The following is a 27,594-nucleotide window of genomic DNA, read 5'->3' on the forward strand; positions in this document are numbered from 1 at the left end:
ATTGTTAGCGGGGAAAGACTTAAAGAGGTGAAAGGTTTGCAAGAGAGTTCTGGAGTGTGAAAGTATCTCCAACACTGGGAAAGACTGATCCTTTCTTTCACCAATGCGAGTGCTAAGAATCTTGGACCTAGTAGCCTGCCAAGCTGTCAGTCAGAATATGTGAGCATTACGAGGGTCACTGCCTCTCATTGAGAATAGCATGCCTGACCCCTGAACTCTAAAGAGAAGCTGAAGGATTACTCTACAACGTAAGGAGGCTGTGCACAGCTTACTATAAGGTAGACGTAAATACTTCACCCCGAAGCTACTTCAACCCTAGTTACCTTAGCTTTAAAGGCAAACTTTCGCGAATCTCTATTTGGACCACTTTATTCACAAAATGCACCATTCTTGAGTCTCCAATATTGGATTGCACCTTGCTAAATACAGTTCTATGAAATGAGGGCTACAAAGTGCCGAGACATGATATTAGCGCTGAGCAGGCTTGATGAGTCAACTGCCTTTTCTTTCATCTCAATATCGGAAATTACACTCAACTTAGAAGATGTAACGAAGGGTGCAGTAAGGGAAAAGGTTGGGGTGGCATGTCACAATTCACTCAGACACTCTGAGTTGCTGTGGCAATACGCACTCACATGTTGTATTTGGAGTTTTGGATAGTGATGGTATTGGCTCCAACGTTCTTTCCACCACATGGCTGACCAGGACCCTCTTCCCCTCTTAGCGGCTGCCATTGGCGCGGGTTGGAAGGTTCAGTAAGCTGATCCGCTACCTGTCCGGCTGCGTTATGAACTCACCACCCTTGGCCACCAAGTAAGGTTGCCAAGGGGCGGCATGCTGGTTAGCACTGCTGCCTCACAGCGCCCGGGACGCGGGCTCGATCCCTACCTCGGGTGACTGAATTTTATACGTTCTCCCTGTGTCTGCGTGGGTTTCCTCCGGGTGCTCCAGTTTCCTCCCACAAGCCCAAAAATGTGCAGGTTGGGTGGATCGGCCGCGCTAAATTGCCCCTCAGTGTCCAAAAGGTTAGGTGGAGTTATTGGGTTACGGGGATAGGGCAGGGGCGTGGTTAGGGTGTTCTTTCAGAGGGTTGGTGCTGACTAGATGGGCTGAATGGCCTCCTTCTGCACTGTAGGGACTCTATAATTCAATGAGCCGCGATTAAATGTAGTCCTGGAAGTTCTATCACGTGACTTGCCCCCACGCTCCAGCCATTAGTCGATCCATCCCTACTGCCTTCCTACACCAATTGGAAAGCAATAAGACTCATTGCCTAATTGGATGATGCTTGACTGTCACCCAAACAACCTCTATCCCCCCATTTTCAATATTTCAAGTCTGCCGAAGCAGTAAATGGGACAAATAAATGCATTAAACAATAAAAGTAAGTGCCAGAGAACATCGAATACACTGGAAAAATAAGCAGATTGGAGCCAACTCAGCAGTATTACGGCCTGAGCCAACAGGCTTACTGGCACCATCGGCTGAATCAACTGGCGACTTCTACTGGAACACCAGTTCCGAACTGTCCTCATTTCCTTGTTCAGAACGGGTTCCTTCTGGTACCAGTATTACGGGAACTTGCTTTTTAAAAAAAAAAAAATCTTAACAATTTAGAGTACCCAATTATTCCCGTACCAGTCTCCCCGAACAGGTGCCGGAATGTGGTGACTAGGGGCTTTTCACAGTAACTTCATTTGAAGCCTACTTGTGACAATAAGCGATTTTCATTTCATTTTCGTTCTCCAATTAAGGGGCAATTTAGCGTGGCCAATCCACCTAGCCTGCACATCTTTGGGTTGTGGGGGCAAGACCCACGCAGACACAGGGAGAATGGGCAAACTCCACACGGACAGTGACCCAGGGCCGGGATTCGAACCCAGGTCCTCAGCGCCGCAGGCCCAGTGCTAACCACTGCGCCGCATGCCGCCCTTACGGGATCTTCCGTCTGGGAAAGTGACATTTTCAAAGAACGTTACGAATATTTTTGAGTGCTCCTTTTGGTTTGTCCACCAGGGCTGCATACAGAGGTTTCCTGGAAATTGATCATCAATTTCTGGAGACTCCAGACCAATCCTGGGGCGGGGGAGGGAGGGGGAGTTGGCGAGCCAAGCTTTCAAGTCCGAGAGTGAGATTTGGCCCCAGTGCTCCTAGTTCGGAGTCAATACTATAAGACTGCCTCGGAGGGGAAAATAGTTACCACCCCACTAATTTGGAATTCAAATTTTCAACCTGCTGTGCTGGATTCTGAACTTGTTTCTTTCCCAATCAATATTTACCCCCTTTTGGCGGCATGCGGCGCAGTGGTTAGCACTGGGACTGTGGCGCTGAGGACCCAGGGTCAAATCCCAGCCCTGGGTCACTGTCCGTGTGGAGTTTGCACATTCTCCCCGTGTCTGCGTGGGTTTCACCCCCACAACCCAAATGATGTGCAGGGTAGGTGGATGGGCCACGCTAAATTGCCTCTTAATTGGAAAAAATGAATTGGGTACTCTAAATTTTTTTTTTTTTTTAAATAAAATATTTAGCCCCCTTTAGCTATCGCCAAGATTCTGGGTGATTAGAGCTACCGGTAAATAGTTCCTGTGCTCCCAGTGTTCGGGATGTTGATCATTGTGGACTCAAGCTCTCGCTTTGAGATTGAGGGGTGCATCATAGACAAGCTTAGGGGAAGCCAAAAGCCTCTTCACTGACCAGCTTCTTTTTGTATTTTAGACTCTGACAAGGAGTATAGCTCAGGCAGATTTCCCTTTCTAAATAGGAAGAAGGAAAATAGACAGAAAAAAAATTCTCGATTAATGCATAGTTCCCGACCATGTACGGTCAAAAAGAAGCCATTTGGAACGTGGGAGGAAACCGGAGCACCCGGAGGAAACCCACGCAGAAGCGGGGAGAAAGTGCAAACTCCACACAGTCACCCTAGGTCGGGATCGAACCCGCGTCCCGGGCGCTGTGAGACAGCAGTGCTAAACACTATGCCACCCCTCTCACCACTCTCTGGGTAAAAAAGGGGTCTCCGGAAAGTCCTTTTGGATTTATTAATATTTATTGCCTCTTTCCTCCTGTATGGTATACTACCTCGAACCCTTCTGCAATCTTAAGTCTTCTCTATCAGACAATTCTTCTCTTTGAGAGAGAAGTGACCCATTGAACACTGAGCGGGATCTTCCCGTCATTCTCACCAGCGGGCTCTTCCAGCCCCGCTGACGGCGGCCCCCAGCTGCGGGATCCCCGGCGGCAGAGGGTGTGAACACAGGGAAACCCTGTTAACAGCGGCGGATCCAGAAGATCCCACCGCCGACCAATGGTGTGCTGACTCCACTGCCCCAAATCACACCTGAGGTGGTGCATTGTTCTGTGATAGACGAGGTGTGTAATAGCCATAGACTCTCCAGCTAGAGGCTTTATTCAATGTTTCCTGTTGGTAATAACCTCTCCTTTTTAATATTAACCTCCTCCAGTGACTCTACGACCGGGATTCCCCCTTCTGGGGACTAAGTCCCCACGCCGGCGGGAAGACCAAAACCAACCACTCCGGCGTCAACAGCCCCTGAAAGTAAGGAATTCTCCGAACTTTCAGGGGCTAGGTGGACGCCGGTGGGGGTGGCGCCGCTCCAGACGGTGCCGAAGGGATGTGTGAGTTCGTGCATGCGCGGAACGGCCGGCGTGATCTCACGCATGCACGGACCGGTCGCCGTATTTCCACGCATGTGCTGGGGTTCCCTTCTCCACGCCCACCCTGAGCAATATGGCAGAGCCCGACAGGGGCCCAGCGGGGGGGGGGGGGGGAAAGTGCCCCCACGGAACAAGCCTGCCCGCAGATCGGTGGGCCCCGATCGCGGGCCAGGCCACCATGGGGGCCCCCGGGGTCGGATCCCCCCCCGAGGACCGCCCCTGCATACTCACCTATCAGATCCCGCCGTGCATGAGGTGAGTAATTCATGCCGGCCGGATTGGCCAAAACTGGACGGCCACTCGGCCCATCGGGGCCCGGAGAATCGCCGGGGGTGGGGCCACTGTTAGCGGCCCCCGACCGGTATGGCAGGAATTCCGCCGCTGCCCGAAAAACGGCGCTGGAGAATAGGGCAGCCGGCGCTGGGGCAGCGGGGCGGGATTTGCGCCTCCCCACGGGGATTCCCCAACCCGGCGGGGGGGTCGGAGAATCCTGGCCTTCATCTTTTGTATAAGATGGAAATCAAAACTGTGCATTGTGCTCTATATTACTGGTCTAACATACTAGCTGTATTACTTATCTGAAAGAGTTAATCACTTTTTGGCTTATCAATCATGCGTTGGAGATAAGCCGCCTCTCGGATTAAACACATTGGGTGTTTACCAAGGCGTGCTCTGTGAGTATAGGCTGCAGAATTCTATGGAGAGGATTGGAGGATTTATAAACCTGCACGGGAGTGGGGTTTTGTGTGCATTGAACTCGGGGTTGGGCACTTGTCGGTTCTGAGTGGGTCTGCGTGCCTCTGTGGCTCTGGTGTGGAGGTGGTGCAGGTTGCACGACCCTCACTGGTGGGGTGGTGATCAGGAGGTGAATGAGATCCCCCCCCCCCCCCCTCCCTCCCCCACCTCCCCCCAAAAGATGACGATTCACTGAGCGGCGCGTTGGGGGAGAATTGCAGAGGATATCGCGTGCGACCTCTGGGCGGTTCCGAAAAGGCTTCACCCCTGTGATCTGTGGCCCGTCACCCTCCGCAGCAATGAGCCAGAGCGGTTCCTGTGGCAAGATGCTGCAGGAGAGCCCACCGATGAATAATGTCAATGCTCTTAACAGAGTAAGGTCTGATGTTGGGACTGGCTGCAAGGAGGAAATACTTGAGGAACTGTCGAGTGCCACTGACAGCGAATTGGTAAGTGTTTTAATCTGTATCGCTCCTTTCTCAGTTAAGACCATAAGGCCATAAAACACAGGAGCAGAATTAGACCACTCGGCCCATCGAGTTTTCTCCGCCATTCAATCATGGCTGATATTTTCTCATCCCCATTCTACTGCCTTCTCCCCGTAACCCTTGATCCCCTTATTAATCAAGAACCTATCTATCTCTGTCTTAAAGACACTCAGTGATTTGACCTCCACAGCCTTCTGCGGCAAAGAGTTCCACAGATTCACCACCCTCTAGCTGAAGAAATTCCTCCTCGTCCCAGTTTTAAAGGATCGACCCTTCAGTCTGAGGCTGTGCCCTCGGGTTCTAGTTTTTTCTACTAGTGGAAACATCCTCTCCACGTCCACTCCATCCAGGCCTCGCAGTATCCTGTAAGTTTCAATAAGATCCCTTCTGAACCCCAACGAGTACAGACCCAGAGTCCTCAACCGCTTCTCATACGACAAGCTCTTCATTCCAGGGATCATTCTTGTGAACCTCCTCTAGTCCCTTTCCAAGGCCAGCACATCCTTCCTTAGATACGGGGCCCAAAACTGCTCATGATGCTCCAAATGGGGTCTGAAGTACATCCCTGGTCTTATATTCTAGCCCTCTCGACATGAATGCTAACATTCCTAACTGTTCAATCTGCATAACTCGTAATAGCAGGTCAGACGGCCCATCGGGCCTGCTTCAGTAAGAGGCTGATCTTTTGCGTCAACTCCACTTTCCTTCTCTTACCCCATGTGCCTAAAAAATCGATGAATCTTAAGTCTTGGATGTAGTCAGAGAGCATCTACAGACCTCAGGGGCAGATAATTCAAAAGATTCACATCCTTGGAGTGAGAAAACATCTCCTTGTCTCAGTCCTAAATGGTCGGCCCCTAATCCTGAAACTCTGACCCCTTAAATGCCTGCCTCCCCAGCCTTGGGCAACAGCCTCCCAGCATCTATCCTGCCGAAACCCTTACGCGTTTTTTATTACCTCACAATAAGATCGCCTCGTGTTTTTTCTAAACTGCGGGGAATATAGGCCTCTTCTACTCGATCTCTCCTGACAGGAAAATTCCCTAATTCTCAATCTAGTCAACTTTTATTTCATTGCCTCTACAGTAAGTATATCTTGCCTCTGGTAACCAGACCAAATCTGCACAAAGTGCCCCTGCGGTGGTCACCCTGCGTAACAGTTCAATCCACTGTAGTTTCCGGCTGGGAATTTTTTTCCCCCCCTCACACGAGTTTCAATAATTAATATTTTAAAATTCGGCGTCCGCTCCGCTGATTGTGTGCGGTCGAGGAAAGCCGCCCGCGAAGGTTCTTAAAATAAATCTGAATTTTTCTCCCATTTTCTCCTGAAGGTGCAGTAGTGCAGCGTACCCACCTCCTCCCGTTTCCGGTACCTCACCCCACTGTCCTTCAGCCATGGAGTACCCAGCATGCACACTCCCTCACCCCTTTCCTTCCCCAAAATCCCTGCCAGCGGGTCTCTCAATCTTTTCAAAATTCCTTATGGAAACACCAAGTGACTGGCAAACATCGGGATGCAGTCGCTAGTGAGACTCGAGCCCCGGATTTCATAGCGGCCTAATTATATCTGTTTTATATCTGCATTTGTTTTAATCAGGATTAATAACTAAATAACTAAATGCAATTGCTTCATATGGCTGGAAGCTCTTAATGAAGGGACATTTCATTCTTAATATAATAGTCAGTTGGTTGAGGTATCAGGAAAGTGGGGGGGGTGCGGATAATTTGGTTGTCTAAATATCACGAGCAGATCATAAAATGGATGCAAGGACATCAACCCATTTAACATAATTTTATCCATAGAATTCCTGCTGAGGCCATTCAGCCCATCGAGTCGGCACCAACCCTCTGAAAGAGCGCCATACCTAAGCCCACTCCCCCGCACTATCCCCATAGCCCCAGCTAACCTGCACAACTTTGGACACTAAGGGGCAAGTTCTAGCATGGCCAATCCACTTAACTTGGACTGTGGGGTGGGAGGAAACCGGAACACCCAGAGGAAACCCACGCAGACACGGGAGAAAGTGCAAACTCGACAGAGGCAGTCACCCAAGGCCAGAATTGAACCCGGGTCCCTGGCGCCATGAGGCAGCAGTGCTAACCCATTGTACCACTGTGCCGCCATCTCGCTTAAATCTTCCAGACTTGCAACTCACCTCCAGAATCCTGTCTGAACATTTACTACTCTTTGACTAAGAAAGGTCTTCGTAATATCTCTTCAACTACTGGTCAAAGCTCTGGTTTTGGACCTAGCACAACGTCAAATGAAGGGCTATCTGACCCAGGTTCAGGTAGGTGTATACTGGTCCAGACTGCCAACCCTGGTTTCTTGTTCATTTTTTATGAGTGTTGTGGTGTAGCTCCTATAAGGACGTCCTCCGTATCCTCCTCACAGCTCACCCTCCCACCCAAATTTGTATCATCTGCAAATATGGAGCTAACACATTTTGCTCCATCATCCAAATCATTAATATATAATGTGAACAGTTGGGGGCCTAGCACAGATCCCTGTGGTCCCCCACTAGTCACTGCCTGCCAATCAGAAAAAGACCCATTTATTCCACCTGTTATGGGCCAGGGTTTAGAGAACCCCAAAGTGTATCATGGAGGTCACCTGACCCACTTTTAATAGATTGTGGTATGAGGAGCACACGGCCCACTCTACAGGTGTGGTACAGCAGAAATGGAAAAGTATTTTTTAAAGCAAAACAATGTTTATTCTATGAACTCAAGTTAACCTTTTTAAAAGATACAGTGAACATCTTCGCAACCATCAATTCAAATACAACCCCCAAAGACTACAACACTATGTAAACCTTTAAGCTTTCTTTTTTAACATCCATACGACTTAAAAACAAAACCTTTATCAGAAGCACATCAGGTTAAAGTCACTACTGAAAACATTTATAATTCTTAATTCACCAAATGATCAAGAGATAGTCTTTTGATGGCAGAGAGAACAGCAGTACACCTGCTCGGTCTGGCTTCAGCTCCAACACTGAAAACAAAACTAAAACACACCCTGCAGCAAACAGCCTAAAACGAAAGTGAAAAGCTGACAGACAGCCCAGCTCCACCCACACTCTGACATCACTGCAGTAGTAAACACCCATTTCTTAAAGGTACTCTCACTACAGATATTTATATACACACCCATTTAAAAACACCCATTTCTTAAAGGTATTCTCACATGACACACCTTTTTGCTCCCTGTCTGCTAACCAGCTTTCTCTCCATCTCAAGACACTACCAATAATCTCAATGCACTTTAACTTTACATATTAATCTGCTATGTGTGATCTTGTCAAAAGCCTTCTGAAAGTCCACAGACTAACGACCCTCTGAGAGAAGCAATTCCCCTTCAGCTCCGACTTAACAGAGAGACCCCTCATTTGTAAACTCTGCCCCCTCTAGTCCTAAATTCCCAGGAAGGGATTATATCTTATTTTTCATAGAATTTACAGTGCAGAAGGAGGCCATTTGGCCCATTGAGTCTGCACCGGCTCTTGGAAAGAGCACCCTACCCAAGGTCCACACCTCCACCCTATCCCCATAACCCAGTAACCCCACCCAACACTAAGTGCAATTTTGGACACTATGGGCAATTTATCATGGCCAATCCACCTCACCCGCACATCTTTGGACTGTGGGAGGAAACTGGAGCACCCGGAGGAAACCCACGCACACACGGGGAGAACGTGCAGACTCCGTACAGACAGTGACCCAAGCCGGGAATCGAACCTGGGACCCTGTGGGTTAGCCCTGGAGCCTCACGGCGCCGAGGTCCCAGGTTCGATCCCGGCTCTGGGTCACGGTCCGTGTGGAGTTTGCACATTCTCCCTGTGTTTGCGTGGGTTTCGCCCCCACAACCCAAAGATGTGCAGGGTAGGTGGATTGGCCACGCTAAATTGCCCCTTAATTGGAAAAAATGAATTGGGTACTCTAAATTTTACATTTAAAAAAAGATTGGGGATTTTGTCATTTTCTTTCAACATCTCTCTTCACCAGATCAAAAATGTTGGCCAGGATTTTCCTCCTCCGTTTCTCCAGGGGTGGAGAATCCCGCGGGAACCCCAAAACGACTTTTATGCCGGCGGGGTTTCCCCACTCGATAGTCGCCCCCTTCCCCCAACCAATGACATAACGGTTATCCAACACTGAAGGTCAAGATTCCAATTTGAACACATTTAAATGTCATAATCAGGCCCTAGTGCCTAATTTTCCCCCCTCCCCCCAAGTTAAATTGTCCACCCACACTGGCGTGAGGGTGTGGTAATACCAGGTATTGCAGTACCTGAGAGGTGAATGACCATTGGCTAGACCGAGGGGTCTACCATTGGATAATGTACATAGCCCCGCCCTGAGAGGCGGGGTATAAGAACCGATGCCGTCCCAGCAGCCTTCACTTTCTGTATCATCGCTGCTGGGTACAGTTCTAGCTGATTAAAGCCGATTAGATATGACTCCCCTTCGTCTCGAGAGTTATTGATTGTGCATCAGAGGGGACGCGGAGGTGAATCACGATAGGACCGCCTTGACGAGCACCTGCTGAGCAGAATCCATCGGAGGTGCACAGGTGATTGCAGCCACCAAAAGGGAGAGGGTCACGCCTGGGCAGGGCACAGGTTCCTGCCCCAAATCTGATGCTTTAACCGCCCCCAGCACCTGCCGTGCCTTCAGCTGCCTACCGCCCACCCCCTAGAAGACCCTCTCTACACGTCTGCACCCCTCCCCGCCTCACCTCTTCATTTGACCAAGTTTTTGGCCACCTTTTCTAATCACTCATTTCTTGGTTCAACTTGGGTTGAAAGGTCGCCACCTCCAGCAGGCCCGAGCCCAGGACCCACCCAAGACAACCACCAATCCCACCTCTAAGACCAGACACAGAAAATCCCTCAGTCCCAGTCAGATCCCTCCCCTCCCCCCATAAACCTGAAAAAAAGCTTTCCAGAGACACACAAGTCCCCCCCCCCCCCCCCCCCCCCCCCCACCACCAAACAAATAAGTTAGGCTCACTGAACCTTGCCCAAACGGGTCCAACAAGCCGCAACCTCTCCACCCACGCCACTCCCGTGCAGCTGAAACGTTACAGCGCGCAAAGGTAACCCCCCCACCCAGGATGCAAGCTCCAAGAACGGAGAACAAAAAGCGACACCCCCCAACATTTCAACTGCGGAAAAGTTACCAAAGCCCGTCACCCTTGCAATACGTGAAGTCCCCCCAGGGGGCCATATATTCCCCATATTGTTACCCTGACCACTACCCCTCCAACAACAGTAGCCCCCTCAATCCCAAACATACACCAGGTACAAACTACAAAACATCTCAAACCAACCCCTCCCACCCCTCTCATTAAAGTCCCAATCGAACCCATTCAATCAAACCCAAGTCCATGTTCCTTTACAAACACCTCCGCCTCCAACCTATTGAAGAAATGATCTTTCGACCGAAAGGTCACTCTCAGCTTCGTCAGGCACACCACTCCAATCCTGACTCCACACCTGAAAAGCGCTGACTTTGCCTTGTTAAAAGCTGCACGCCGCTTCTCCAACCCCGCTCCGGCACCTTGGTGTCTCCTGATGATGCTTCCTTCCCACCTTGAGTCCCGATTCACTTTGGCCCGTTGCAGAACCCGCTCCTACTCCTGGAAGCTGTGGAATCCAATAATCACCGCCCGTGGCGGCTCATTCGCCCGAGGTGTCCGCTGGAGTACTCGGTGGGCCTGATCCAATTCTGGAGGGGACAATCACCAATCCCCCCTCCCCCACAAAGCTTGACGAACATCTGAGAAAAGTACTGTCGGCTTCGGGCCCTCCACCCCCTCCGGTAACCCCACGGTTCTGAGGTTCTGTCTCCTCGACCTGTTCTCCAAGCCATTCATCTTTGCCCTCAAAGACTTGTTCCTCTCCTCCACCAGCAACATCTCAGCTTCCAACGAGGTGATTCGATCCTCATGCCGCGACAATGCCGCCTCCACACCCTTCTGCGCCTCTCCACGCTCCTTCACTGCCTTCAAAGTTTTTCTTCCAGCTTCTCCCGAACAGGGCCAAGTGTGTCCTCAATTGACCGCTCAAGGGTTTCCATCATCACCCTGCCCTGCTCCTCAAAATGCTTCGCAAACTGTTTTTCAAACTCCTGCGCCATTTCCTCAGTCGGCGTTTCCACGGTGATATGGGCGGCCCCACCCAAGGCCGGGTCCACCACCTTCCCTCCTGCTGGACTTCGCGAGCTCCATGGCTCCATCGAAGGATGGATCTTCTTACCACCAACCTTCTTCATAGAGTTCAACATATTTTCACTGACAAATTCCTTCTCCTGTACGATGGGCCAGTTTTGATGACCAAAATCCTTGGGAACCGGATTAAAAAGCCCAAAAAACAAAGACCATGGTGGAAGCCACCTTATGTGTGACCTTCTCCTTTCTGGCACCACCGGAAGTCACATTTTCTATGTCAATGTGGTTTTTTTTTAACCTAAAAGATGAGTGGAAGAATAAATGATAAAGCTAAATAAGCAACCTTTTTGTAGATAGGTGGAGACTTGGGCAGAGAAATGGCAAATGGAGTTTAATCTGGACAAATGTGAGGTCATGCATTTTGTTAGGTCTAACATTTGGGGAAATGTACAGTAGATGGTAAAACTCTTCGGAATATAGAAGGTCAGAGAGATCTGGGTGCGCAGATCTTTGAAAGTGGCAACACGAGTGGACAAGGTCGTCAAAAAATCATACGGAATGCTTGCCTTCATTGGACGGGGCATCGAGTATAAAAACTGACAAGTCATGCTGCAGTTATATAGAACCTCGGTAAGGCCGCACTTGGAATATTGCGCACAATTCTGGTCGCCACACTACCAGAAGGATGTGGAGGCTTTGGAGAGGCTGCAGAGGAGGTTTACCAGGAAGTTGCCGGGTCCGGAGGGTGTTAGCTACGCGGAGAGGCTGAATAGACTCGGACTGTTTTCATTAGAACGACGGAGGTTGAGGGGGTGACCTGATAGAGGTCGACAAGATTATGAGGAGCATGGATAGAGTGGATGGGCAGGCACTCTTTCCCAGGGTGGAGGGGATTAACCATCGGGGGTTTAAGGTCCATGGGGGAAAGTTTAGAGGAGATGTGTGAAGCAGGTTTTTTACACAGAGGGTGGTGAGTGCCTGGAACGCGTTGCCAGGGGAGGTTGTGGAAGCAGATACATTAACGGCGTTCAAAAGGCATCTTGACAAATACATGGATAGGGTGGGTATCGAGGGATACGGCACAAGGAAGTGCTGAGGGTTTCGTCCAAGGTTGGTATCATGACCGGAACAGGCTTGGAGGGCCGAATGGCCTGTTCCTGTGCTCTATTGTTCTTTGAAATGGCAGCTAAGAGATAGATTTGTCATCAGTTTTTGAAAGGAGAGATCCGGTGAAGAGATGGAGTGGGAGAATGTTTCAAAGAACAAAATGTAAGCACGAAAGAACCAGCCACAGATAGGGAGATCAGAGATCATAAGAAATTAAGAGTAAGAGCGGCAAGTGGCGCAGTGGTTAGCACTGGGACTGCGGCACTGAGGACCCGTGTTTGAATCCCGGCCCTGGGTCACTGTCCGTGTGGAGTTTGCACATTCTCCCTGTGTCTGCGTGGGTTTCGCCCCCACAACCCAAAGATGTGCAGGTTAGGTGGATTGGCCACGCTAAATTGCCCCTTAATTGGAAAAAAGAATAATTGGGTACACTAAGTTTAAAAAAAAAGAAATGAAGAGTAGGCCATTCAGCCCATTGATTCCATCCCGCCATTTGATAAGCGGCTTTAATGCCCCTTTCTTGCCTGCCCCCCACAACCCCTGACTCCCTTGTCGATCAAAATCCTGACAAACGCAGCCTTGAATACAGTCAATGGCCCAGCCAGCACTGCTCTCTGGGGAGAGATTTCGGCTGGAATGGTCAGCTTCAGGAGAAAGGAAGTTTCTTTTAATAATCCGATTACTTATTCCCCCACAAGCACTCTGTAGTATCCCAAATGAGACTCACGGAACTCCCGTTAGGTGTCAGGAAGGAATGCCAAAGGAGACTGCATCCAAACTCAAACCCTGCACCAGAGGCAGCGAGAGTGCTTATTTGGAACCGTAATATACACGCTGGTGAGTTGACCTATTTTGTGCGTGATGAATCCTTGGAGGAAGCACTTTTTTGCTGAGGCCCTGCCGAAACAAGGCATTGATGGGACTTACTTGCAATGTAAGGAGGGGCCGAATGGCGTACTGCTATTCAATTTACAGAATCCCAGGTCTGTCTGGTAAATACTCAGCCTCTGTTATCTTCTCCCACCCCCACAGGGAACTGATAACGCGGAAAATGAAGGGTTCTTCAACATGGTGAGCCACGCTCAGAGAAACCGGATGGACGACCAGCGATGCAACCTTGGACGGAATGAGACACCTTCCAAGAAATCAATCATTGACACAAACAGTAAGTGCACTGCATGCGCCCTACTGGCTCAGCAGCAATGATATTTACTAGAGTTTTGGCATGAAGGGTTGGCACCTGAGGACACTTGTAGTGGTGGGATCGTACAAACATACCAATTAGGAGCAGGAATAGGCCACTCGGCCCTTCGAGCCCTGCTCGCACATTCAATAAGACCACGGTTGATCTGATTGTAACCTCCACCCCCACGTTCCCGCCTGTCCCCGATAACCTTCCGCTCCCTTGTTAATCAAGAATCTATCTTGCTCTGCCTTGAAGTAGTCAAGGACTCTGCTTCCACCGTCTTTTGAGTAAGAGAATTCCAGCCACTCAAGATCCTCCGAGAAAAAAACCATTATCATCTCTGTCCTGAACGGGCAACCCCTTATTTTCAAGCAGTGGCCCCTGGTTCTACATTCTTCCCACAAGAGGAAACATCCTTTCCACATCAAAACACTTGACCTTTGCCCACTTCAAGGACTGTAAATGTACCCAATTCAGATCCAGCGGCCTAGCTCCACCGTCACAGTATGTGAATAGCTCTGATCCATGTTAGCTGAAGCAATCATAGAACACCTACAGTGTAGAAAGAGGCCATTCGGCCTATCGAGCCTGCACCAAAGATCACCCTACCAGGCCCTATCCCTGTAACCTCACCCTAAGAGGCAATTTTAGCTTGTCCAATCCACCTAATCTTTGGACTGTGGGAGGAAACCGGAGCACCCGGAGGAAACCCACGCACACATGGGGAGAACGTGCAGACTCCGCACAGTCAGCCGAGGTGGGAATCGAACCCGGGTCCCAAGCGCTGTGAGGCGGCAACGCTAACCACAGCGCCACCGTGTAGAGGGAGCTGTGTTCTATGTGCGCCTGTGTGTGCTGCCTGTCTGATATGATCTCTAAGCATCTGAGGCGAAATATAGAAGTGCTTCTTCCTCTTACAGTTCATCAGCTCATGCATTTGTGTTCAATTCCTTTCTTTTTAAACAGACTTTTTATTAAGGCATTTATGGTTTTCTAACAACAAAAGATACAAATGCAAATGTAAACATAATTCAGTGCGTAAACCTAATTTCCCCTGCCCCCCTTACTCCCTAACCCCCCCCCCCACACACCTTATTGAATCTGCTGACAGTTTAGTTTTCCCTGAAGAAATCGATAAACGGCTGCCACCTCCGGATGAACACTAACGTTGATCCTCTCAGAGCGAACTTCATTTCCTCAAGTCTGAGAAACCCGGCCATGTCGCTAACCCATACCCCTGATTTCGGGGGCTTCGAGCCCCTCCACGCTAATAAGATCCGTCTCCGGGCTACCAAGGAGGCAAAGGCCAAAACGTCGGCCTCTCTCGCCCCCTGGACTCCCGGATCTTCCGACACTCCAAAAATCGCCACATCTAGACTAGGCGCCACCCTTATTTTTAGTACCGTTGGCATGACATCCGCAAACCCCTGCCAGTATCCACTGAGCTTCGGGCATGCCCAGCACATGTGGGCATGATTAGCTGGCCCCCTTGCACACCTCACACATCTGTCCTCCACCCCAAAAAACCTACTCATCCGGTCCACCGTCATGTGTGCCCGGTGAGCCATGGCTGAGCCTGGCACATGATGAGGACGAGTTGACTCTGCTCAGGGCATCCGCCCACAGACCCGCCTCTAGCTCCTTACCCAGCTCATCTTCCCATTTACGCTTTAGCTCACCTTTCTGACTTTCCTCCAACTCCATAAGTTCTTTATAGATTTCCGATACCTTACCCTCCCCCACTCCCAATCTAGAGACTACCTTGTCCTGTATCCCCTGTGACGGTAGAAGCGGGAAGGTCGAAACCTGCCTTCGGACAAAGTCCCTCACCTGCAGATTGTGGTAATACCAGGTATTGCAGTACCTGAGAGGTGGATTACCATTGGCTAGACCTAGGAGTCTACCATTGGCTAACGTACATAGCTCCGCCCTGAGAGGCGGGGTATAAGAACCAATGCCATCCCAGCAGCCTTCACTTTCTGTATCAAAGCTGCTGGGTACAGTTCTAGCTGATTAAAGCCTATTAGTTATGACTTACCTTGATTGTGCATCAATTTAATCAGCTATTACTTCTGAAAGGATGGATCTCCGTATCAAGCCGGAGTGCCTTCAGCTCAGCCCCCACGCAGACAGCTCCGCTGCTATTTTCAAGCATTGGCTGGCGTGTTTTAAGGGCTACCTCGACACGGCCGCCGACACCCCCACGGAAAGGCAGAAAATGCACCTTCTACGCTCGCGGGTCAGCCCTGCGGTCTACCCTCTGATCGAAGAGGCGGCGAACTATGCTGCAGCTATGGAGCTGCTAGAAGGACATTACATCCGTCCTCTGAACCAGGTCACATGCTGGCAACTAGAAGGCAGAGCCCAGAAGAAACACTGGAAGACTTCTATCAGGCACTACTGGTGCTGGGCCGAAACTGTAGCTGCCCACCAGTTACGGGGAACGAGCACACGGAACTTTTAATTCGGGACGCTTTCGTGGCAGGTATGACTTCCCCCGACATCCGCCGAAGGCTCCTTGAAATGGACACACTGGGCCTCACTGAGGCACGGGCCCTGGCAGGGTCCATGGATGTTGCATACAAAAACGGCCCGCTATCACCGCCAGCCAACGCTGCTTCTTCTGCGGCCAGGCGAATCATCCCCGCGCACGCTACCCGGCTCGCACCGCCACCTGCTAAGGGTGCGGCAAGAAAGGCCACTATGTCGCGGTCTGCCAGGCCCGCGCCATGGCCGCGGTCTCCAGCGACTATCGGCAGCCTTTCATTCAGGTCCCGGCCGTCCAAGGCCCACCGCCGCCCTTCTATACCCAGGCAACGTGCGACCCACGGCCGCGGCCATTTTGCCCCCCGGCCGCCATGCTTGATGGGTGGCCGATGCCATTTTGTCCCTCGCCGCCGCCATCTTCGGCATCCCCGGACTCCATGTGAGACCCACGGCTGACGCCATCTTGGATGGGGACTCAAGCCCCCATCACAGCCGACTACACGCTGCCCGACCAGAACTCCCCCTTGCTGCAGCTGGCCTCCGTTACCCTGGACCAGAGTCGGCCCCGGACGCTAGCGAAAGCCACTACAACAATCGCCATCAACGGCCACGTGACGTCGTGCTTGATCGACTCTGGGAGCACGGAAAGCTTTGTTCACCCCGACACGGTAAGGCGCTGTTCTCTTGACACCCATCCCGTAAACCAACGGATCTCCCTGGTCTCCGGGTCACACGCAGTGGAGATACAGGGGTTCTGCCTGGCGAACCTCACTGTCCAAGGCAGGGAATTCCACAATTTCCGCCTGTACGTCCCGCCGCACCTCTGAGCAGCCACCCTCCTTGGGCTGGACTTCCAGTGCCACCTGCAAAGCCTGACCTTTAAATTTGGCGGCCCTATACCCCCCTTACTGTCTGCGGCCTCGCGACCCTTAAGGCCGACCCGCCTTCCCTGTTTGCAAACCTCACCCCGGATTGCAAACCCGTCGCCACCAGGAGCAGGCGGTACAGCGCCCAGGACCGGACCTTCATCAGGTCAGAGGTCCAAAGGCTGCTGAAGGAAGGGGTCATCGAAGCGAGCAACAGGCCCTGGAGGGCTCAAGTAGTGGTGGTAAAGACCGGGGAGAAACATAGGATGGTCATCGACTATAGCCAGACCATCAACGTGTTTACACAACTGGACGCGTACCCTCTCCCCCGTATAGCCAACCTGGTAAACAGGATTGCGCAATACAAGGTTTTCTCCACAGTGGATCTCAAGTCTGCCTACCACCAGCTACCCCTCCGTAATGGTGACCGCCAGTACACTGCCTTCGAAGCGGATGGGCGGCTCTATCACTTTTTAAGGGTTCCCTTCGGTGTCATGAACGGGGTCTCGATCTTCCAACGTGAGATGGACCGAATGGTTGACTGGTACGGCTTACGCGCAACATTCCCGTATCTGGATAACGTCACCATCTGCGGCCATGACCAGCAGGACCATGACACCAACCTCCGCAAATTTCTCCAGACCGTGAAAATCCTTAATCTGACCTACAATAAGGATAAATGAGTGTTTAGCACCGACCGTCTAGCCTACGTAGGTTACGTAGTGCGAAATGGAGTCATAGGCCCCGACCCTGAACGCATGCGCCCCCTCATGGAGTTCCCCCTCCCTCACTGCCCCAAGGCCCTAAAGCGCTGCCTCGGCTTCTTTAGCTACTATGCACAATTGGTCCCTAATTACGCCGACAAGGCTCGACCCCTGATCCAGTCCACAACCTTCCCCCTGTCAACGGAGGCCCGCCAGGCATTCTGCCGCATCAAAGCGGACATCGCAGAAGCCACGATGCGCGCCATCGACGAGTCCCTCCCCTTCCAGGTCGAGAGCGACGCGTCCGACCTAGCTCTGGCGGCCACCCTCAACCAAGCGGGCAGGCCCGTGGCTTTCTTCTCCCGCACTCTCCATGCTTCTGAAATTCGCCACTCCTCGGTCGAAAAAGAGGCCTAGGTCATAGTAGAAGCTGTGCGACACTGGAGGCATTACCTGGCCGGCAGGAGATTCACTCTCCTCACGGACCGACGGTCGGTGGCCGTCATGTTCGATAACGTACAGCGGGGCAAGATTAAGAACGACAAGATCTTGTGGTGGAGGATAGAACTCTCCACCTACAATTATGAGATCTTGTACCGTCCCGGGAAGCTGAACGAGCCTCCTGATGCCCTGTCCCGCGGCACTTGTGCCACCGCGCAAGTGGACCGCCTCCGAGCCCTCCACGAGGACCTCTGCCACCCGGGGGTCACTCGTTTCTTTCATTTCATTAAGACCCGCAAACTGCCCTACTCCATCGAGGAGGACAGGACAGTCACCAGGGACTGCCAAATCTGCGCGGAGTGCAAACCGCACTTCTACCGGCCAGAGAGAGCGCATCTGATAAAGGCTTCCCGTCCCTTTGAACCCCCCAGCATGGATTTCAAAGGACCCCTCCCCTCCACCGACCGCAACACGTATTTCCTGAACGTGATTGACGAATACTCCCGGTTCCCATTCGCCATCCCCTGCCCGGACATGACCACGACCACCGTCATCAAGGCCCTCCAGGGTATTTTTACACTGTTCGGTTTCCCCGCATGCATACACAGTGATAGGGGGCCCTCCTTTATGAGCGACGAACTGCGTCAATTCCTGCTCAACAAAGGCATCGCCTCGAGCAGGACGACCAGTTACAACCCCCGGGGAAACGGGCAGGTAGAAATGGAGAACGGAACGGTCTGGAAGACCGTCCTGCTGGCCCTTCGGTCCAGGAATCTCCCAGTCTCCCGATGGCAAGAAGTCCTCCCAGTGGTCCTTTACTCCATCCGGTCACTGCTCTGTACTACCACAAGCCAGACACCTCACGAACGTCTCCTTGTTTTCCCCAGGAAGTCCTCCTCCGGGACCTCGCTCCCAACCTGGCTAGCAACACCCGGACCCGTCCTGCTGCGGAAACATGTGAGGGCGCACAAGTTGGACCCGTTGGTCGAGAGGGTCCACCTGCTGCATGCCAACCCCCAGTACGCCTACGTAGCATTCCCCGATGGCCGCCAAGACACTGTCTCCCTTCGGGACCTGGCACCCGCCGGAGCCCCACGCGCACCTGCACCATTGCCCCCACCCCCACCCTCCCCGCAGCACCTGACCAGAGGGTCAGTACTGCCGCCGCCCCTACCCAGCGCCGAACAGGCACCGATGCCCCCTACAGGCGCCCCTGCCCACTTTTCACCCCAACTGCGCCGCCTAGGGGTGATGAAGCTGCCTGGGAGGAAGACACCACGTTCCCGGAGCCGCAACCGCCGGGGCCCCCACCAGGATCATCGCCGAAGCCCAGACGCTCCAGAAGGACGACCAGGCCACCCGACCATCTGATTGCTGCACCATAAACACTTTTTCTGTTACCCTCGACATCACGGTACCGCCATACCTGGTCCTACCATGCAAAAGGCGACAGTAACGCTGGCCATCACCCCGCTGGGTTCTTTTTAACAGGGGGTGAATGTGGTAATACCAGGTATTGCAGTACCTGAGAGGTGGATGACCATTGGGTAGACCTAGGAGTCTACCATTGGCTAACGTACATAGCTCCGCCCTGAGAGGCAGGGTATAAGAACCAATGCCGTCCCAGCAGCCTTCACCTTCTGTATCGAAGCTGCTGGGTACAGGTCTAGCAGATTAAAGCCTATTAGTTATGACTCGCCTTGTCTCGAGAGTAATTGATTGTGCATCACAGATAGCGAAACCCATTCCCACCCGGCAATCCAAACTCCTCTTCCTCCAAACAGGGAAAGCTCCCATCAATAAACAGATCCCCCAGCCTCTCAACCCCTAAACTCTGCCACCTCCGATACCCCCCCCCCCCATCCATCCTCCCTGGGACAAACCGGTGATTACCACAGATTGGAGCCCACACCGACACTCCCTCCACCCCCATATGCTTCCGCCACTGCCCCCACACTCTCAGGGCCGCCACTACCACCGGGCTTGTGGAGTACCGGGCCGGTGAGGACTTGTGCCCTTACATGATGCTGCCTCCACCTGCTCTCATACTGACCCCTCGCCGACTACCCACTTCCTGATCATGGCTATATTTGCCGCCCAGTAGTAGTTCCTAAAGCTCGGCAGTGCCAACCCCCCCCCCCCCCCCCCCCACCCGCCCTCCGCCCCACCCCCTCGGCTCCGCTCCAGCCCGCCCACACAAATCCACGGATCACCGCATTCACCTGTTTATAAAAGGCCTTTGGTATAAAAATAGGGAGGCACTGGAAAACAAACAAAAATCTCGGAGGGACCGTCATCTTTACGGTCTGTACCCTGCCCGCCAGTGACAACAGGAGCATGTCCCACCTCCGGAAGTCCCCCTTCATTTGCTCAACTAACCGGGCCAGATTTAATTGATGTAGCTGCTCCCATCCCCGTGCCACCTGTATTCCCAAGTAGCGAAAACTCCCTCCCACCACTTTAAACGGAAACTCCCCCAGTCTCCTCTCCTGCCCCCTTGCCTGGATCACAAAAACCTCGCTCTTACCCATGTTCAATTTGTACCCTGCGAACCGGCCAAATTCCCCTAAGATCCGCATAATCTCCCCCATCCCCCCTAACGGGTCAGAAATATGCAGGAGTCGTCTGCATATAACGAGACCCTGTGTTCCACCCCCCCCCCCCCCCCACCCCAACCCCCACCTCCCCCGGACTAGCCCCTTCCAGTCCTTTGACACTCTCAGCGCCATCGCCAATGGCTCTATGGCCAAGGCAAACAACAATGGGGAGAGGGGACATCCCTGCCTTGTCCCCCGGTGTAGTCTAAAGTAGTCCGAACTCACCCGGTTCGTCCGCACACTCGCCACCGGTGCCTGGTACAGCAACCGAACCCAGTCAATGAAGCCCCGCCCAAACCGAAACCGTCCCAGGAACTCCCACAGATAATTCCACTCCACCCGGTCAAAGGCCTTCACCACCTCCACCTCCCACCCCTCAGGGGGCATCATGGTCACATTTAGGAGCCCTCGAACATTGGCCGTTAGCTGCCTGCCTTTGACAAACCCCGCCTGGTCCAATTCTTTTCTGTTAACACCCAGTTACAACTTAAGTACTCGGGTTGAAATAAACGTTAACTCTTTTGGAGTTTGTGATGTTCCTTCTATAGTTCTCCAAGATGGCTAAAAGTCGTAGAGTTTACAAAGAACATCAAGCTGTGTATTTAAAACAAAGCTAGTTTATTTTACACTACTTTAAATGGTTCGCACACTCTACTGAGTAATAGCTAATAAAACAAAAGCATTAAATCTTTACTACAGTAATCTATAATGTCTTTCTAATAACTAACACTCTGTGCGGGATTCTCCGACCCCCCTCCGGGTTGGAGAATCGCCGGGGGATTGCCGCCGAATTATCCGGCACCGGAAATTCGGCGGCAGCGGGAATCACGCCGCGCCGGTCGGCTGGCCCCCCCCCCCCCCCCCGGTGATTCTCCGGCCCGCGATGGGCCGAAATCTCGCTGCTGTCATGCCAGTCCCGCCGGCATGAATCAAACCACCTACCTTCCCGGCAGGACTGGCGGCGTGGGCGCGGGCGATCTGGCCCCGGGGGGTTGCCCCCACGGTGGCCTGGCCCACGTTCGGGGCCCACCGATCCGCGGGCAGGCCTGTGCCGTAGGGGGCACTCTTTTCCTTCCGCCTCGGCCACAGTCTCCGCGATGGCCGATGCGGAAGTGACCCCCCCCCCCCTACGCATGCGTGGGGGCTGCTGACGCTCCCGCACATGCGCGGACTTCCGCCGCCCGGCGCAGTCCCTGCGGCCCCGGCTGGCGTGGCGCCAAAGGCCTTTCCCGCCGGCCGGCGGCGCGCAAACCACTCCGGCGCGGGCCTAGCCCCTCAAGGTGAAGGCTTGGCCCCTAAAGGTGCGGAGAAATCCGCACCTTTGGGGCGGCCCGCGCCGGAGTTCCCGGCCTCTATCTCAACCTCTCACTATCCTTCTCCTTAATCTTCTCCCAGAATGCTTAGAGACACAGCCTTTTAGAAGACAACTCAGTGATGCCATCTGGTGTTGAGATACATGAACATCATCTTGTTAACCCTTTACACTCCTTAGATTATGCATATCGTTACAGAGTTAACAGAACAAGCATTGGCTACACTGCAACAGTGCAAATTGCGCAAATTGTGTTAAGGGAAGACACTTTGATGGCCTGATTGTCCAATGTTTTCTTCCTCATCTGTCATTTAAACAATGTAGTCTAATGACACCAAGCCCGTGAGTACAGTCTTCACCCCACATGACTGACAATTAATCTCATTCAATTGCTGGTCTGTACGGCTCACTTTGCACTGCTATCAGGGGAGATTTTTTTCTTCATTCTTGGGATGTGGGTGGCTGGGCCAGCATTTATTGGCCATCCCGAATTGCCCTTGAACTGAGTTACCTGCTGGGCCATTTAAGAGTCAACCACATTGCGGTGGGTCTGGAGTCACGTGTAGGCCAGACCGGGCAAGGGCGGTGGATTTCCTCCCCTAAAAGGCAATGTCATTCGATTTTTAATCGCAGATTTTTATTGAATTCAGATTCCACCCTTCATCTCTGGACCACTAGCTGATTAGACAACAGCACTGCATCTTCACCTCCTCTGTAAGAGCTGCTTGAGTTCCTCTTAAAATGTGTTGTTTCTTGTTCCTGGTATGCCTATCGATGCGTCCTGCACTTAAACGAGTTTCTCCACTTTTACCTGGCAGAGACTAACTGCGAGCGCCCCATCAATGAGCTCCTGGAATTGCTTGCTGACAAACAGGGCCAGCGTCTGGATGATCAACGTGTAACCTGTGACAACTTACCCGGTCTCCAGCTAGCCGAGTGCTGCTTACAGTCCGCTGATGAAGGCAAGAATGAGTTCCCCAATTTCACTTCCAGATATTTCAGTATCCTGTGCTCCAGTCAGCTGTCACAGAATAGTCATAGAATTTACAGTGCAGAAGGAGACCCTTCGGCCCATCGAGTCTACACCGGCCCTTGAAAAAGCATACTACCTAAGCACCACACCACCCTGTCCCCATAACGGTAGCACTATGGTAACACAGTGGTCAGCACTGTTGCTTCACAGCTCCAGGGTCCCAGGTTCGCGTCCCGCTTGGGTCACTGTCTGTGCGGAGTCTGCACATTCTCCCCGTGTGTGCGTGGGTTTTCTCCGGGTGCTACGGTTTCCTCCCACAGTCCAGAGATGTGCAGGTTAGGTGGATTGGCCATGATAAATTGCCCTCAGTGTCCGAAATTGCCCTTAGTGTTGGGTGGGGTTACTGGGTTAAGGGGATAGGGTGGAGGTGTGGGCTTGTGTAGGGTGCTCTTTCAAAGAGCCGGTGCAGACTCGATGGGCCGAATGGCCTTCTGCACTGTAAATTCTATGATTCTATGATTCTATGGCTTCACAGCGCCAGGTTCCCACTTCGATTCCCGGCTTGGGTCACTGTCTGTGCGGAGTCTGCACGTTCTCCCCGTGTCTGCGTGGGTTTCCTCCGGGTGCTCCGGTTTCCTCCCACAAGTCCCGAAAGACGTGCTTGTTAGGTGAATTGGACAATCTGAATTCTCCCTCTGTGTACCCGAACAGGCGCCGGAATGTGGCGACTAGGGGCTTTTCATTGCCCTTAGCAGACACGGGGAGAACGTGCAGACTCTGCACAGACAGTGACCCAAGCCGGGAATCGAACCTGGGACCCTGGCGCTGTGAAGCAACAGTGCTGACCACTGTGTTACCGTGCCGACCAAGCTACCAGCTGTAGCTCAGGAGGAGTTCACGGGTGAATTTGGCAACTGATTCCAGTCACAAAAAGGAGCTGAGTAATTTCAAACAAGATTTTTAAAACAGCCAGCTCGCGTCCTCGAGCCTGATAGGTCGGATGACCGAGAGTAGGTTCGCCCATCGGGTCTGTTACTGGCTCTTTGAAAGGACTATCCAATTAGTCAAACGCTTTCCCCTATTGGTGCCTGCATCTGATAAACACTCATCTGATTATGAATTGGAAATGGACATGTTTAACGAGAAGCTAGATCGAGATATGAGGGAGATAGGGTTCGAAGAACATGTTGATGGGATGAGATGACGTGGGGCGGGAGGAAGTCCATGCAAAGCACAAGCATGGACTCAATCGGGCCACACAACCTATTTCTGTGTTGTAAGTTCCATGGCTGGGATTTCACGCAAGACCAGGTCCCAGCCATTCCCTCCCCTTCAATGTAAGTACAAGGTGCAAACCCACCACCACTCTGCTGGCCTGCCATCATTGAATGGCTGTCGGGCCGTTAATTGGCTTGAGGTGGGTCTTCTGCCCAAATCCAGGGAGGTAGTTCCATCCCCAAGAGCTGCCTGGCGATCGGATGGCTGGCAGCTCTCTTGACTCGGTGCTGTCACCAGGAGCGGTGGCCGCTGCTGGGACTGCAGCCAGTCCCCAATGGCAATTGTGGATGGGGATGGATGGTTGGCAGGGCACTGCCAAGCAGGGCGATAGGATAGGTTGGGGGTGGGAGGGGAGGCAGGAGTGGGGGGGGGGGGGGGGGACCTTGGAGAGGCTTCTCCGATTGGCTCAGGGATCCCATAATGGAGATACACTCGCCCCACACTTGCCCGCCTGAGCACTGACAGCTGTCGAGCTTAACGTTTGGGCCCCAGCCTCCACCGACCCAGGCTTATAATCCGGCAGTGACAGGTAGAGACCCTTGTGGCCAATCGATTCCCATTTAAGGGCAATTAGTCCACAAACAGGTAAGCATCTCGATGCCTTCCCCAGCATGGCTATAACTGTGACGGGGCAAGCGGGTTGGTGTTGGGAAACGTGCCCATAGAATTGTGCTCAATTTTATGCCCTGCTCTGTCTGCCAATACCCAGATGTGAAATTCAGTCCCATCTGTATAATGTTCAATAACATTATAGTGCTGACTGTGCTGTTGGTGCGTGTCCCCATCCAGTGTTTCTTTTACTGACTTATATATTTTTTTAGAAACCCCATGGGGTTGTAAAGCATCGTCAATATATAAAAATTACCCACAATGTAATCACAGAGGCACAAAATGGACTCAAACCGCAGAAGATGTAAACAAAAGGGACAGAAAATTTGACCAAAGTGTTGGGTTTCAAGGAGGGTCTAAGGAAAGAGACGTGAAAGGGTGTAGGGTCTTCGAGAAGGTATTCCAGAGCAGAGGGTCCAGGAGGCTGAAGGCAAGATCTTCAAAATGAAATGACACATTTATACGCCCATTGCTAACTGTGAATGGGATGAGGTAGGATACGAGAGGCATAACCTCTGGCAGTGCCACTGCGGCACCACTACGTTGGCACTGCATGGTGCCTGGGTGACCCTGCAAGGCTGGCAAGAGCATTGCCAGGGTGCAAGGGTGGCAGTGCCAGGGTGCCTGCATGCTCGGTTGGAACTGTCAGGGATTGGGGGGGTGGGGGGGGGGCCTTATCAGGTGGAGGTGGGGTGAGGGGGTGTTCCCGGGGGCCTCCCCGAGGTTGGAGGGGGGGCGTCAAAAATGGACAGCAGGGCTGAAAATGGGAGATGAAGATTGGGGCAGCCAGATAGAATGGTGCCCCGACCTGCGAGGAACCTTCCCTGTTGGGCAACAAGAAACAACAAAGTGCGGCCTCAGCAGAGAGAAAAATCCGGAGGCCAAATTACATGGGAAAGTGCCGCTTTATAGCGAGGTGTCTCTCACCGCTGCAGGCGCCAAGAAACACCTCGCTCAACATGCCCAAAACCAGACACAGATTTCTTTCCAGTATAATCGAGCCCCAGGTTTATGATGCGTTCACGGTGTTGGGAGCACAGCTTTGTAAAAATCAGCACTGTATTTAGCAAACCTTCTTAGCAGGAAGAATTTCCCTAACGCAAAGCCGGATAGGAGAGGCAAGATGTGTTTGGGGGCCAACAAGGTGACGGTGGATGTTATCACGGGAGCGTTAATGTCATGGAGGGCTGAATGTTGTTTGGTTTGCCTCGGCAAGCAGAGGATCAAATGGGCAGCAGAGGCCAGTCGGAATGATTTTCTGGGATCGCCTTGAAAATGAAATGGAATGAAAATCGCTTATTGCCACAAGTCGGCTTCAAATGAAGTTACGGTGAAAAGCCCCTAGTCGCCAACAGCGCTGAATGTGGTTGAAGCTGATAGACCCTGGGTCATTATAAACGGTGTAACCTTTTCAGTCTCGACCGATAATTGCACCGCAGACTCCGCAACTTCCCCATTGAGCCCAATAAGTGAGCTCACCCAACACTGAGTGGAACGGAAGTGGCCATAAGGTTGGGAGTATGGAGTGAGGAAAACGATTCATTAATTTCTTCCACAAACCATGTAGTGAGTCTACAATCACAAACTCCACTTAACTCATTCAATCAGATTACGGAAAGCTGCTTTCCGCCTTCCTAATTTAAATCAAACAGAATTGTAAAATGTTAATCTAGATGCGGCAATCTGAATGATATAGTCAAGATAGACGTTTATATGCTGCCTTTCGATGCCTCAGGGCACCTCAAAGCTCTTCACAACCAGTGAAGCATTTTTGAAGTTGTTATCATAGAATCCCTACAGTGCTGAAGGAGGCCATTCGGCCTATCGAGTCTGCACCGACCCTTCGAAAGACCACCCTACCTAGGCCCAATCCCTATAACCCCACCCAACCTTTGGACACTTGGGGGCAATTTAGCATGGCCAATGCACCTCACCTGCACACCTTTGGACCGTGAGAGGAAACCGGTGCACCCGGAGGAAACCCACGCGGTCACGGGGAGAACGTGCAGAGATGCCACCCGAGGTCAGAATCGAACCCGGGTCCCTGGCGCTGTGAAGCAGCATAGCCAACCACTGTGCCACCGTGCTGCCCGATGTCGTGTAGGAAACACAAGAGCCACTTTAGGCACAGCAAGCTCCGACAAACAACAATGTAATCCTGACCACGCAATTCTTCTTGTGACAAATATTGACCAGCACACAGAGGAGCACTCATTGGCTCTTGTACCGAATAGTGCCACGGAATCGAGAGGGTAGATGGGACTTTTCTTTAATGCCTCATCCAAAATTTGGCACCTAAGGCAGTGCAGCACTCCCCCAACTACTGCATTGGTCTAGAATGTGTTTTGTTATGCTCTTGACGTAGCATAGGCTGTTTCCTTGATGTATACTCTGACAAAGGAAGGTTCAGACTTGGAGATAGCTTTAACACGTTTATTAAACTAGTAACAATTCTCCTACTTGGATTAGATGCTACTGTTAATCCTGCTAAAGCTACTCAGACTGACGAACCAGTCTGCTACAATCCACGTGGTGGGTGTGATGTTCAATCAACCCTGTATCTGTACTCACTGAGTGTCTCCACTAGAAAGAGACTGAGCATGTGTGATGTGTCCTTTTATATGGGTTGGTGTAATGCCCTCCTGTGGTAGTGTCACCTCTGTGTGTATCGTGACTGACCTATTGGTTGACTGCCTGTGTGTCATGTCTCTGGTGTTGCCTCGAATGTCTAGCTAGGTGTAGTGTATGTACATTAACCCTTTGTGTACTTACAGTGATGTTTATCACCACAGGATGGTCTGAGAACTCTGGGACTCAGAGGGGAGTACTAGCCGCTGTGTCACAATGGACACATCACTATCTTTAGCATCTGATCTCATGCTTATCTTATTCATCTCCAAAGCCGTCATTCCTCCTGTTAATCAGTCATTGACCAAAATACTTTTCAAAGTGCATCATTAG

At 52.0% G+C, this 27,594-nt stretch overlaps 1 protein-coding gene across 1 annotated transcript; it reads left to right on the plus strand.

Annotated features, from left to right (window-relative positions):
* The first annotated feature begins 4,381 nt into the window (after positions 1–4,381).
* Positions 4,382–27,594, plus strand: LOC140403204 (G-protein-signaling modulator 2-like). Its single transcript, XM_072490956.1, has 4 exons — positions 4,382–4,859; positions 13,213–13,345; positions 22,592–22,735; positions 27,536–27,594. The coding sequence occupies exons 1-4, from the start codon at positions 4,710–4,712 to the stop codon at positions 27,592–27,594; spliced, it is 486 nt and encodes a 161-aa protein (XP_072347057.1). The 5' UTR covers positions 4,382–4,709.

The sequence above is a fragment of the Scyliorhinus torazame genome, chromosome 27 (assembly GCF_047496885.1).
Source record: "Scyliorhinus torazame isolate Kashiwa2021f chromosome 27, sScyTor2.1, whole genome shotgun sequence".
Taxonomy (NCBI): Eukaryota; Metazoa; Chordata; class Chondrichthyes; order Carcharhiniformes; family Scyliorhinidae; genus Scyliorhinus; species Scyliorhinus torazame.

Coding starts and splice junctions, on each gene's coding strand:
- LOC140403204 (XM_072490956.1), top strand. CDS start 4,710: ATGAGCCAGAGCGGTTCCTGTGGCAAGATGCTGCAGGAGAGCCCACCG. Junction 4,860..13,212: donor GTGCCACTGACAGCGAATTG/GTAAGTGTTTTA, acceptor CCACCCCCACAG/GGAACTGATAACGCGGAAAA. Junction 13,346..22,591: donor ATCAATCATTGACACAAACA/GTAAGTGCACTG, acceptor TTTACCTGGCAG/AGACTAACTGCGAGCGCCCC.